This window comes from Heterodontus francisci, chromosome 27 (assembly GCF_036365525.1).
Source record: "Heterodontus francisci isolate sHetFra1 chromosome 27, sHetFra1.hap1, whole genome shotgun sequence".
NCBI lineage: Eukaryota > Metazoa > Chordata > Chondrichthyes > Heterodontiformes > Heterodontidae > Heterodontus > Heterodontus francisci.
In genome coordinates this window covers 3,251,301-3,265,676 of record NC_090397.1, presented here as the reverse complement: position 1 = coordinate 3,265,676, position 14,376 = coordinate 3,251,301, and the positions used below count along the sequence as shown (strand labels likewise).

The 14,376-nt window shown below is 46.6% G+C and overlaps 1 protein-coding gene across 1 annotated transcript in view; it reads right to left on the bottom strand.

Moving 5' to 3' along the window:
- Window positions 1-13,815, bottom strand: part of cbll1 (Cbl proto-oncogene-like 1, E3 ubiquitin protein ligase) — a 38,279-nt gene extending 24,464 nt beyond the window's left edge. The window contains exons 1-4 of the mRNA XM_068058740.1: window positions 13,754-13,815; window positions 12,878-13,045; window positions 1,663-1,763; window positions 1,490-1,573 (exon numbers count right to left, since the gene is read on the bottom strand). Coding sequence (XP_067914841.1) covers window positions 1,490-1,573; window positions 1,663-1,763; window positions 12,878-13,045; window positions 13,754-13,766 — 366 coding nt within the window. The 5' untranslated portion in view covers window positions 13,767-13,815. The remainder of the gene's footprint in view (window positions 1-1,489; window positions 1,574-1,662; window positions 1,764-12,877; window positions 13,046-13,753) is intronic.
- Window positions 13,816-14,376: the final 561 nt, after the last annotated feature.

The following is a 14,376-nucleotide window of genomic DNA, read 5'->3' as shown; positions in this document are numbered from 1 at the left end:
GAGTTGTGGTAAATTGTTGTTTTTCATTCTGGAGTATGGAGACAGTGGTGTGCCCCAAGGATCAGTGCTAGGGCCACTGCTTTTTTTGATGTATACAAATGACTTGGATATTGGAATGCAGAGTAAAATTTCACAATTTGCCAATGATACCAAACTTCGGGGTGTGACAAACACTGAGAATGATACCAATCGACTGCAAAGGACATAAGTAGGCTAGCAGAATGTGCAACAAGTAGCAGATAGAATTTAAAACAGAGAAGCGTGAAGTGATGCATTTTAGCCGAAAGGTTAGGGAGAAGTGATACAGACTTAATGGCACAGTTCTAAAGAGCGTGCGGGTTCATGTGTCGAGGTCTTTGATGGTGGCAGGACGTATTGAGAGAGTAATTAGCAAAGCATATGGGATCTTGGACTTCATAAACATAGGCATTGAGTACAAAAGCAGGGAAGTTATGCTGAACCTTTATGAAGCTCTGGTTAGGCCCCCAACTAGAGTATTGCATGCAGTTCTGGTCACTACACTTTAGGAAGAATGTGAGGGTCCTTGAGATAGTACACAGAAGATTTACCAGAATAGTTCCAGGGATGAGGGATTTTAGCTATGAAGTTAGGTTGGAGAGCTGGGGTTGTTCTACTTGGCAAAGCAGTTTGAGGGGAGATTTGATGGAGGTGTACAAGATTATGACAGGTTTATAAAAGGTAGACAAAGATAAGTTTTTCACATTAGTTGATGGTACAAAGACGACAGGATATATAGGTTTAAGGTTTTGGGCAAGAGATGCAGAGGGGATGTGAGGAAGACCTTTTTATGTAGTGAGCGGTGATGACCTGGACCTTGCTTCCCAGGAGGGTGGTGGAAGCGGAGCCAAGACGATGAATGATTTCAAAGGAAATTGGATGGGCACTTGAGGAAACTAAACTTGCAGGGGAACGGGTAATGAGACTGACTGGATTGCTCCAGAGAGTCGGCATGGATTCAATTACCCAAATGGCCTCCTTCTATGATACTGTCCAACACTGAATTTTAAACAGGGAATATGAAAGGTGATCTGCTAAAAGAACTGGAATTCTGAAGATGACACATTACTGGGCCTAACACACACTGATGAACACCAGCCACATTTGCAGATGTGTCATACTTGGTATTCAGACAAATTCACTTTCCTATGCCTTCAAAACACTTGGAATCCATTTGGGAGAAGCAGACATAAACATGCTGTTTTTAAAACTAAAGTAAGGTCACCTCACAATTAATAAACTAGAGTGTTGTAAGTGTATGCTTAAAAACTGTAGTTATCGGCATGCAAACTGGTGGCTGAGTAAGTTTGTCAGAGGAAAACTCAAGAATTGGGTGTTTATATTTTTCAACAATATTGCAATATCTGTTAATAGTTTCCATGTAACTATTAAAATGCCAAATAGAAAGAAAGAAAACAGATTTCACTCAATAAAAAAACTACCAAAATCCTAGCGAGATGACATCACTTACCATGCGACCATATATCTTGATTGGCAATCCACATTTATCACAGAAATGAATGGGTGTGTCATCTTTCTCACCCAACAAATTTATCTGTAAAACATTTTGAACACCATGACTTATGATATTACTCCAATAGCTAAGTGTCTCGTTTATTTATATCAGTATTCAACTAATATTACCTTAAAATCCCAGAAAAACTGCAGAGGAAATCGGCGCTGGCTTCCAAACACCTCTCCACTTTTGCATTCATAGTTCTCATCTTCATTATAGTCAAATCCTTCTAAAAGATAACAGAAGCAATGAAAAGCTTTACAACAGAATATGTTTTCAATTTATAAAATGTAGTAAATTCTGCAATAGCTAAGTGATGTTATGGAATAAAAGGAAAGCAAGCCGGTTCACCCAATCTAAAGTGGCGGCACAGTGGCGCAGTGGTTAGCACTGCAGCCTCACAGCTCCAGCGACCTGGGTTCAGTTCTGGGTACTGCCTGTGCGGAGTTTGCAAGTTCTCCCTGTGACTGTGTGGGTTTCCGCCAGGTGCTCCGGTTTCTCCCACAGCCAAAGACTTGCAGGTTGATAGGTAAATTGCCCATTGTAAATTGCCCCTCGTGCAGGTAGGTGGTAGGAGAATGGTAGGGAATATGGGTGAAAGTAGGATTAGTATAAATGGGTGGTTGTTGGTTGGCACAGACCCAGTGGGCTAAAGGGTCTGTTTCAGTGCTGTATCTCTAAATAAAAATAAAATAAACTGTTGGGAGGATACTGAAAGGTATGGAGGAAGTAAGGGACCTGGGAGTAAAGGGGCGGCGCATTGGTTATCACCGCAGCCTCACAGCTCCAGGGACCCGGGTTCAGTTCTGGGTACTGCCTGTGCCGAACTTGCAAGTTCTCCCTGTGACCGTGTGGGTTTTCGCCGGGTGCTCCGGTTTCCTCCCACAGTCAAAGACTTGCAGATTGATAGGTAAATTGGCCATTGTAAATTGCTCCTAGTGTAGGTAGGTGATAGGGAATATGGGATTACTGTAGGGTTAGTATAAATGGGTGGTTGTTGGTCGGCACAGACTCGGTGGGCCGAAGGGCCTGTTTCAGTGCTGTATCTCTAAATAAATAAAATAAATAAATAATGAGGGGCATGGACAGGGAGCAGCTGTCCCCCTTAGTTGAAGGGTCAGTTACGAGGGGACACAAGTTTAAGGTGAGGGGCAGGAGGTTTAAGGGGGATTTGAGGAAGAACTTTTGTACCCAGAGGGTGGTGACGGTCTGGAATGCACTGCCTGGGAGGGTGGTAGAAGCGGGTTGCCTCACATCCTTTAAAAAGTACCTGGATGAGCACTTGGAACGTCATAACATTCAAGGCTATGGGCCAAGTGCTGGCAAATGGGATTAGGTAGACAGGTCAGATGTCTTTAAAGCATCAGTGCAGACTCGATGGGCCGAAGGGCCCCTTCTGCACTGTATTATTCTGTGGTTCTGAGTCTGGAAGGCAGAGGAAACGAGGGTTAGAAAATAAGAGAGAGAGTTTGGCAGTGCTCAAGGGTATCTATTTCAATGCAAGGAGTATAGCAAATAAAGCAGATGAACTGAGGGCACAGAGAGACACGTGGCAGTATGATATCATAGCTATTACAGAAACATGGCTTATGGAGGGACAGGAATGGCAGCTCAACGTTCCTGGTTACAGGGTTTTCAGTCAAGGTAGGGAGGGGAATAAGAAAGGAGGGGGGATTGGCAATTTTGGTCATGGAAACTTACAGCTGTGAGGAGGGATGATATGCTGGAAGGTTCATCAAATGAGGACATATGGATTGAGCTAAGGAACAAAAAAAGGGCAATCTCACTGCTGGGTGTATACGCTCGATCCCCAGTCAGAGGCAGATAGAAGAGCAGATATGTAGGGAAATCTCTGAGAAGTGCAAAAACAATAGGGCAGTAACGGTAGGGAATTTTAACTACTCGAATACTAACTGGGAGTAGTTTTAGTGTAAAAGGAATTGAGGGAGCAGAACTCTTGAGGTGCATTCAGGAGAGCTTCTTTGCCCAGTATGTAGCAAGTCCAACAAGAGAGTGCACAGTTTTAGGAAGTGAAGATGGGCAGATGGAAGGACTGTCAGTGGGAAAGCATTTTGGTGGTAGTGATTATAATGCAGTTATAACATAATTATGGAAAAGGACAGAGATAGGACAGGAGTTAAGAGTTCTCATTGCGGCACAGTGGTGCAGCGGTTAGCACTGCAGCCTCGCAGCTCCAGGGACCCGGGTTCGATTCTGGGTACTGCCTGTGCGGAGTTTGCAAGTTCTCCCTGTGTCTGCGTGGGTTTTCGCCAGGTGCTCCGGTTTCCTCCCACATCCAAGGACTTGCAGGTGATAGGTAAATTGGCCGTTGTAAATTGCCCCTAGTGTAGGGAGGTGATAGGGAATATGGGATTACTGTAGGGTTAGTATAAATGGGTGGTTGTTGGTCGGCACAGACACGGTGGGCCGAACAGCCTGTTTCAGTGCTGTATCTCTAAATAAAAATAAAAAATAAATATCGGGCCAAGGCCAATTTTACTAGACTGAGGAGTAATTTACCAAAAGTGAACTGGAAACAGCTACTTAAAGGTAAATCAGTGTCACAATAGTGGGAGGCATTCAAAGGGGAGATTCAAGGGTTCAGAGTAAACATGTTCCCACAAAGAAAAAGGGTGAGGCAGCCAAATCTAGAGCCCCATGGATGTCAAGGAGCCTACAGGATAAGACAGAAAAGAAAAGCTTATGTCCAACACAGAGAAATCAATACTACAGAAAGCCGAGAGGTGTATAGAAAGTGGAGGGGTGAAATCAAAAAGGAAATTAGGAAAGCAACGAGAGGGCATGAAAGAATATTGGCAAGCAAAATCAAGGTGAACCCAAAGATGTTTTATCAATACATTAAGAGTAAGAGGATAACTAAGGAGAGAGTAGGGCCCATAAAAGACCAAAAAGGTAACCTATGTGTAGGGGCAGAAGATGTTGGTATGGTTCTTCATGAATACTTTGTGTCTGTCTTCACAGAAGAGGGGGCAATGCAGATATTGTAGTTAAGGGTGTGAAGTATTAGATGTGATAAACATAGGGAGAGAGGAAGTATTAATGGGATTAGCTTTCTTGAAAGTTCAGAAAATCACCAAAGCCAGATGGAATGTACCCCAGGCTGTTAAAAGCAAGAGAGGAAATAGCAGAAGGTCTGACCATCATTTTCCAGTCCTCACTGGATACAGGTGTGGTGCCAGAGGACTGGAGCATGCTGTACCTCGGTTTACAAAGGGAGCGAAGGATAGACCGAAATACTACAGGCCAGTCAGTCTAACCTCAGTAATGGGCAAATTATTGGAATCTATTCTGAGAGACAGGATCAACTGTCACTTAGAAAGGCACAGGTTAATCAAGGATAGTCAGCATGGATTTCAGGGAAAATCTTCTTTGACGAACTTGATCAAATTTTTTGAAGTAGTAACAAGGAAGATACATGAGGGTTGTGCAGTTGATGTGGTCTACATTGATTTTAGCAAAGCTTTTGACAAGTTCCCACATGGCAGACTGGTTATAAAAAATCCCATGGGATCCAGAGAAATGCAGCAAGGTGGTTACAAAATTGGCTCGGTGGCGGGAAACAAAGGGTAATGGTTGATGGCTGTTTTAGTGACTGGAGGACTGTTTCCAGTGGTGTTCCACAGGGCTCAGTACTGGGTCCCCTGCTTTTTGTGGTGTATATTAACGATTTGGACGGAAAAGTAGTGGACATGATCAATAATTAGAATTAGAACATTAGAATTAGAACATTACAACGCAGTACAGGCCCTTCGGCCCTCGATTTTGCGCCGACCTGTGAAACCATCTGACCTACACTATTCCATTTTCATCCATATGTCTATCCAATGACCACTTAAATGCCCTTAAAGTTGGCGAGTCTACTACTGCTGCAGGCAGGGCGTTCCACGCCCCTACTACTACTCTGAGTAAAGAAACTACCTCTGACATCTGTCCTATATCTATCACCACTCAACTTAAAGCTATGTCCCCTCGTGTTTGCCATCACCATCCGAGGAAAAAGACTCTCACTATCCACCCTATCTAACCCTCTGATTATCTTATATGTCTCTATTAAGTCACCTCTCCTCCTCCTTCTCTCCAACGAAAACAACCTCAAGTCCCTCAGCCTTTCCTCGTAAGACCTTCCCTCCATACCAGGCAACATCCTAGTAAATCTCCTCTGCACCCTTTCCATAGCTTCCACATCCTTCCTATAATGCGGTGACCAGAACTGCACGCAATACTCCAGGTGCGGTCTCACCAGAGTTTTGTACAGCTGCAGCATGACCTCGTGGCTCCAAAACTCGATCCCCCTACTAATAAAAGCTAACACACCATATGCCTTCTTAACAGCCCTATTAACCTGGGTAGCAACCTTCAGGGATTTATGCACCTGGACACCAAGATCTCTCTCTGTTCATCTACACTACCAAGAATCTTCCCATTAGCCCAGTACTCTGCATTCCTGTTACTCCTTCCAAAGTGAATCACCTCGCACTTTTCCGCATTAAACTCTATTTGCCATCTCTCAGCCCAGCTCTGCAGCCTATCTATGTCCCTCTGTACCCTACAACATCCTTCGGCACTATCCACAACTCCACCGACCTTAGTGTCATCCGCAAATTTACTAACCCACCCTTCTACACCATCTTCCAGGTCATTTATAAAAATGACAAACAGCAGTGGCCCCAAAACAGATCCTTGCGGTACACCACTAGTAACTAAACTCCAGGATGAACATTTGCCATCAACCACCACCCTCTGTCTTCTTTCAGCTAGCCAATTTCTGATCCAAAGCTCTAAATCACCTTCAACCCCATACTTCCGTATTTTCTGCAATAGCCTACCATGGGGAACCTTATCAAACGCCTTACTGAAATCCATATATACCACATCCACTGCTTTACCCTCATCCACCTGTTTGGTCACCTTCTCGAAAAACTCAATAAGGTTTGTGAGGCACGACCTACCCAATAAGTTTGTGAATAACACAAAAATTGGTCATGTGGTAGGTGGTGAGGAGGATAGCTGTAGGCTGCAGGAAAATATTGATGGTCTGGTCAAATGGGCAGAAAAGTGGCAAACGGAATTCAACCTGGAAAAGCGTGAGGTGATGTATTTGGGGAGGTCAAACAAGGCAAAGGAATACATGATTAATGGGAAAATACTGAGAAGTGTAGAGGAAGTGAGGGACCTTGGAGTGAATATCCACAGATCCCCGAAGGTAGGAGTGGTCGATAAAGAAGGTTAAGAAGGCATATGGAATCCTTTCCTCTATTAGCCGAGGTGTAGAATACAAGAGCAGGGAGGTTATGCTGGAACAGCATAACTCATTGGTTAGGCCACAACTTGAGAACTGTGTGCAGTTCGGGTCACCTCATTCCAGAAAGGACGTAATTGGACTAGAGAGGGTACAGAGGAGATTTACGAGGATGTTGCCAAGACTAGAAAAATGCAGCTATGTGGAAAGATTGAATAGGCTGGGTTGTTCTCCTTGGAACAGAGAAGGCTGAGGGGAGATCTGACTGAAATGTACAAAATTTTGAGGGGCCTGGATAGAGTGGAGGTGAAGGGTCTATTCACCTTATCAGAGAGGTCAGTGACGAAGGGGCATAGATTTTAAGTGATTGGTCAAAAGATTAGAGGGGAGATAAGGAAAAGCGTTTTCACACAGTGGGTGGTGGCAGTCTGGAACTCATTCAAAAGGAGTCTGGATATGCACCTCAAGTGCTATAATCTGCAGGGCTACAAACCAAATGCTGGAAGGTGGGATTAGAATAGGTGGATCGTTTTTCAGCTGGCACAGACACGATGGGCCAAGTGGCCTCTTTCTGTGCCTTAAATTGTCTATGATGCTACCTGAAATATCTCTTCCTTCGAGATAACCCACTGTTCTGTTACAGATTTTCCTTTCAGTCTTGGGTTCCATTTTACTCTGACTAGATCCCTTCTCATCAACTGAAATTAGTCCTTATCCAATCTAGATATTCTACCTTATGTTGTGCCTTGCTTTTCTGCATTACTAGATTGAACCTTATGATGTGCAGGAAGTGTCGTCAGCTGGACGAGCTTGAGCTCCAGGCTTTGAAGCTTGACCAGCGGCTGCTATCACTGCAGTGCATTTGCGAGGTTGAGAAGTTATGTGGATAACGTGTTTTTGGAAGTGGTCACCCCAAAGCTCAAGAGTGTACAGGCGGAGCGGAAATGGCTGACTGCCAGACAGTCAAGGAGGAGCAGTTAGGTAATGCAGGAGTCGCGTGACTGCATCTCACTCTCTAACTCCAATTCAGTTATGAATACTGGTGAGTGATGGTTCTTGTTGAGAGAGCGACAAGAGCCAAATCCATGGCAGCACGAGTAACTCAGATGTATGGGAGCGGTGGGAGGGGAGGGGAGGGGTGGGGTGGGCAGGTGATAGGGGATTTTATAGTCAGGTGTTTCTGTGGCCGCAGACTTGACTCCGGGATGGTATGTTGCCTCCCTGTGCCAGGGTCTAGGACGCTACTGCTGCAGAACACTGAGGGGCTGGGTGAACAGCCAGAGGTCATAGTCCATATCGGAACCAACAACACAGGTTAAATAAAGGGATGAAGTCCTGCAGGCAGATTTGAGGGAACTAAGGAACAGATTAATAAGCAGGACCTCAAAAGGTAGGAATTTCTGAATTATGCCCAGCGTCACATGCCTGTGAATATAGAAATAGGAGGATAGTTGAATGCGTGATTGGAAAGATGGTGCTTTAAATTCTGGGACATTGGGACCCATTCTGGGGGAGGTGGGACCTGTACAAGCTGGAGAGGTTGCACCTCAACAGAGCCGAAACCAATACCTTCATCGACATTTGCTAGTGTTGTTGGAAAGGGTTTAAACTATTTTGGCAGGAGAATGGGCACCGGGAGGTAGCATTAGAAAGGAGAAACAAGGGGCACAAAGGATTGGGCGAGACAGGTAACACCAGTGTAAGAAATAGTGAGGTACTTGCTGGGGTCAAACTAAGGGTACAAGGAGGTCAAATTAAGTTTACAATGCATGTGTGCAAACACAAAAAGTGTGATAAGTAAGGTTGGTGAGCTGCAGGTGCAAACAACAATGTGGAAATATGATGCTGTCAAGAGGTAGGTTTTAAGGAGCATCTTAAAGCAGGAAAACGAGGTGGAGAGTCAGAGAAGTGTCGGGAGGATATTTCAGTGCTTAGGGCCTAAGTAACTGAAGGCATGGCCACCAACGGTGAAGCAATTAAAATCAGATTCTCAAGAGGCCAAAATTAGAGAAGCGCAGATATCTCTGAGGGTTGTGGGGCTGGAGATTAGAAATAAGGAGGGAAGATGCCATGGAGTGATTTGAAAACAAGAATGAGAAATTTAAAATCAAGACATTGCTCGACCGGGAGCCAATGTAGGTCAGCGAGCATGGGTATTAAAAAACAACAGAGTTTCCATTAAACTACTGGGAGTATTCTATAGATCAACTAATGGGAAAGATATAGAGGAGCAAATTTACAAACATACGAATTAGGAGCAGGAGTAGACAATTCAGCCCCTTGAGCCTGCTCTGACATTTGATAAGATCACAGCTGATCTGATTGTCGCCTCAACTGTACTTTCCTGTCTACCTGCTGTAACCTTTGACTCCCTTGTCAATCAAGAATCTATTTAACTCAGCCTTAAAAATATTCAATGACTCTGTCTCCACCGCTCTCTGTGGAAGAGAATTCCACAGACTAACCCTGAGAGAAAAAATTTCTCCTCATCTCTGTCTTAAATGGAAGACCCCTTATTTTTAAACTGTGTCCCCTAGGTCTAGTCTCTCTTATAAGAGAGAGCATCCTTTCAGCATGCATTCTGTCAAGTCCCCTCTGGGTCTTATATGTTTCAATAAGATCACCTCTCATTCTTGTAAACCTCAATGGATACAGGCCCAACCTTTCCTCATAAGATAACCTCTTCATACCAGGAATCAGTCGAGTGAACCTTCTCTGTACTGCATCTAATGCAATTGCATCCTTAACTAAGGAGACCAAAACTGTACACAGTACTCCAGACGTGGTCTCACCAATGCCCTGTACAACTGAAGCAAAACTTCCCTACTTTTATATTCTATTTGCCTTCCTAATCACTTGCTGTACCCGCATACTAACTTTTTGTGAATCATGTACGAGGACACTCCAATCCCCCTGTACCGCAGAGCTCTGCAATCTCTCTCCACTTAAATATACTGCTTTTCTATTCTTCCTGCCAAAGTGGGCAAGTTTACATTTTCCCACATTATACTCCATCTGCCAAATTTTTGCCCACTCACTAGATCCTTTTGCAGACTCCTTATTCCCCTTCACAAGTTACTCTCCTACCTATCTTCATTTCATCAGCAAATTTAGCAACCATACATTCGGTCCTTTCATCCAAGTCAGTGATATAGATTGTAAATAGTTGTGGCCCCAGCATTGATCCCTGTGGCACTCCATTAGTTACAACTTTCTAACCTGAAAAGGACCCATTTATTTTGACTCTTTGCTTCCTGTTAGCTAACCAATCCTCTATCCATGCGAATGTGTTTCCCTCCGACACCATGAGCTTACTTTGCATAGTAACCTTTGATGTAGCAATTTTTTTTATTGGTTCATCGAATGTGAGCATTGCTGGCTCGGCCAGCATTTATTGCCCATCCAAAATTGTCCTTGAGAAGGTGGTGGTGAGCTGCCTTCTTGAACTGTTGCAGTCCATTTGGGGTAGGTATACCCACTGTGCTGTTAGGAAGGGAGTTCCAGGATTTTGACCCAGCGACAGTGAAGGAACGGTGATATAGTTCCAAGTCAGGATGGTGTGCAGCGTGGAGAGGAACTTGCAGGTGGTGGTGTTCCCATGCATCTGCTGCCCTTGCCCTTCTAGCTGGTAGAGGTCACGGGTTTGAAAGGTTATGTTGAAGGAGGCTTGGTGAGTTGCTGCAGTGCATCTTGTAGATGGTACACACTGCTGCCACTGTGCATCGGTGGTGAAGGGAGTGAAAGCTGAAGGTGGTGGATGGGTGCCAATTAAGCGGGCAGCTTTGTCCTGGATGGTTTTGAGATTCTTGAGTATTGTTGGAGCTGCACCCATCCAGCCAAGTGGAGAGTATTCCATTACACTCCTGACTTGTGCCTTGTAGATGGTGGACATGCTTTGGGGAGCCAGGAGGGGAATTGCTCACCGTAGAATCCCCAGCCTCTGACCTGCTCTTGTAGCCACATTATTTATGTGGCTGGTCAAGTTCAATTTCTGGTCAATAGTGACCCCAGGACGTTGACAGTGGGGAATTCAGCGATGGTAATGCCATTGAACATTAAGGGAGATGGTTAGAGATGGTCACTGCCTGGTACTAGTGTGGCACGAATGTTACTTGCCACTTATTAGCCCAAGCCTGGACGTTGTCCTTGTTTCAGTACCTGAGGAGTCATGAATAGTGCTGAACATTGTGCAATCGTCAGCAAACATCCCCACTTCTGACCTTATGATGGAGGGAAGGTCATTGATGAAGTAGTTGAAGATGGTTGTGCCTAGGACACTACCCCGAGGAACTCATGCAGTGATGTCCTTGGACTAAGATGATTGACCTCCAACAACTACAGCCATCTTCCTTTGTGCCAGTTATGACTCCAACCAGCAGAGTTTCCCCCCCCGATTCCCGCTGACACCAGTTTTCTAGGGCTCCTTGATGCCATACTCGGTCAAATGCCGACTTGATATCAAGGGCAGTCACTCTCAGCTCACCTCTGGAATTCAGCTCTTTTGTCCATGTTTGAACCAAGGCTTTAATGAGGTCAGCAAGTTGATAGCCAAACTTCTAATTTTAGCATTCCGTACACCATCAACATTCTATGTTAGCAATCTGTCAAGATTGTAATTATGCTGAAGGTTTTACTTTTCATTTTACTTTTCAGTGGCCCTGGCAGAACCCAAATTGAACATCAGTGAGCAGGTTACTGCTGAGCACGTGCTGCTTGATAGCACTGTCGACGACCCCTTCCATCAATTTGCTGACGATAGAGAGTAGACTGCTCTGGGCGGTAATTGGCCGGGTTGGATTTGTCCTGTTTTTTGTGTACTTGAAATACTTGGGCAATTTTCCACATCGCTGGGTAGCTGTACTGGAACAGCTTGGCTAGGGGGTCGGCTAGTTCCGGAGCACAAGTCTTCAGTATTGTTGTCAGAATTTTGTCAGAGCCCATAGCCTTTGCGGTAGCCAGCACCTTCAGTCGTTTCTTGTTATCACCTGGAGTGAATTGGATTGGCTGAAGCATCTGTGATGCTGGGACCTCAGGAAGAGGCTGAGATGGATCATCCATTCGGCACCTCGGCTACTCCTTATCCAATGCCTTTTGCAAATCCAAGTACACCACATGTACAAGTTCCCCCCCATCCAGATTGCTTGTTACTTTCTCAAAGAACTCTAATAAATTAGTCAAACATGATTTCCCTTTCACAAAACCATCTTTACTCTGCCTGATGGCATTAAGAGTTTCTAAGTGCCCTGCTATAACGTCTTAATAATAGCATTTTCCCTATGACAGATGTCAGGCTAACTGTCCTGTAGGGAAATTACAGACAGTGCAAGGACTAGAGAGTAGTCCTACTGGAAAACTGCAATTCTCCTAATATAGACTGGGATAATAACAGTGTAAAGGTCAGAGAGGGGAAGAGTTTTTGATGAACCTTTAAAAAACACTGGTTCGGCCTCAACTGGAGCATTGTGACCAATTCTGGCCTCTGTACTTTAGGATATGAAGGCTTTAGAGAGGATGCAGAAAAGATATATGAGAATGGTTCCAATGACGAGGGACTTCCGTTATGTGGGGATACAGAGAAGTTCGGGTTGTTCTCCTCAGAGAAAAGGAAATCGAGAAGAGATTTGATAGAGGTGTTCAAAATCATGAGGGGTCGAGACAGAGTAGATAGCATCAAAGCGTTCCCATTGGTGGAAAGGTCTACAACCAGAGGGGACAAGTTTAAATTGATTGAAAAAGAACCAGAGGCAAGATGATTTAGTGGCAAGTGGTTAGGATCTGGAATGCACTCCCTGAGAATGTGGTGATGGTAGATTTAACTGTGGCTTTTGAAAGGGAATTGGATAATCATGTGAATGGAAACAACTTTGCAGGACTAAAGAGAAAGGGCAGGGGGAGTGGGACCAGCTAAACTGCTCTTGGAGAATGTGGGCACAGGCACGAAAGGCTGAACTGCAACCATTCTATGATTCAGCCTCATTATGTCAATATCAGCCCAGTCAGTCTTGTGAAAGGCCATTCAACTGCATCGAGCAGGATCCAGTACAAATTATCATTACTAAGCGATGAATCTATGATTCTGTCACCTTCATCTGTAGTTAGTGACTTTGAAGAAGCTCTGCTCATATTTCTCTGACTACGAGATGAGACTCGATTTCGGTTAGACTGTTTGGAGATTAACTTGATGGGAATTCGCCTTCGAACATCAACTCCACTCAGACATCCAGAACCATCGGTGCCTTGTAGATCTTTATCTTTTGAAATAAAAAAGATGTTTTAAACGAATGAACTGTTGCTTAAAGTCAGTATTGCATGACCGGGGTGGGGAGAGACACGGGGGGAGGGGAGAGACACGGGGGAGGGGAGAGACACGGGGGAGGGGAGAGACACGGGGGAGGGGAGAGACACGGGGGGAGGGGAGAGACACGGGGGGAGGGGAGAGACACGGGGGGTGGGGAGAGACACGGGGGGAGGGGAGAGACACGGGGGGTGGGGAGAGACACGGGGGGAGGGGAGAGACACGGGGGGAGGGGAGAGACACGGGGGGTGGGGAGAGACACGGGGGGAGGGGAGAGACACGGGGGGTGGGGAGAGACACGGGGGGTGGGGAGAGACACGGGGGGAGGGGAGAGACACGGGGGAGGGGAGAGACACGGGGGGAGGGGAGAGACACGGTGACGGACGAAGGGACCGGGACAGGATCTGCGCTTCCCCACCTCCCCTCCCCTCCAGAGCTGCGATTTCCGCAGGCGGGCCTCCCGATTCCAGGCCGCAGGCGGAAGCTCGCTGCGGCCTTCGCACCCGTCCGTCCACACACTGCACCCGCTCAGCCCGGTTCACGCATCCGGCCCAGCAAAACGATCCCGTCGATCAGCAACTCTCTCCGGTCCGTAAAGCGGAGCCAGAACCGGCAGTGCAACAGAAAAAAAAGCCGAAAGCACGGGGAGGGAAGCGCAGCTTACCCGCCTGATCCATGGTGAGCGCAGCATTGTGGGCTGGCAGGGGGCGGGGCCGGGTTACCCGGGCAACGGAGGGCAGAGTGATGGGGGGGGGGGGGAGAGTGAGGAAGGGAGGAGCAGGAGGGGAGTGAGGGGGGAGCAGGAGGGGAGTGAGGGGTGAGGTGGAGGGGAGTGAGGGGTGAGGTGGAGGGGAGTGAGGGGGAGGTAGGAGGGAGTGAGGGTGGAATATGAGGGGAGGGAGGAGGGACTGAGGGGGGAGGGGAGTGAGGTGGAGGGGAGTGAGGTGGAGGGGAGTGAGGGGGAGTAGGAGGGGAGTGAGGGGGAGTGAGAGGAGGGGGGGAGGAGGAGGAGGGGGGAGGAGGAGGAGTAGGAGGGGGGAGGAGGAGGAGGAGTAGGAGGGGGGAGGAGGAGGAGTAGGAGGGGGGAGGAGGAGGAGGAGGTGAGGAGTAGGAGGGAGGAGGAGGAGTAGGAGGGGGGAGGAGGAGGAGTAGGAGGGGGGAGGAGGAGGAGTAGGAGGGGGGAGGAGGAGGAGTAGGAGGGGGGGTGAGGAGGAGGAGGGGGGGGAGGGGGGAGGAGTGAGGTTGAGGGGGGGTGAGGGGAGTGAGGTGGGGGGAGTAGGAGGGGAG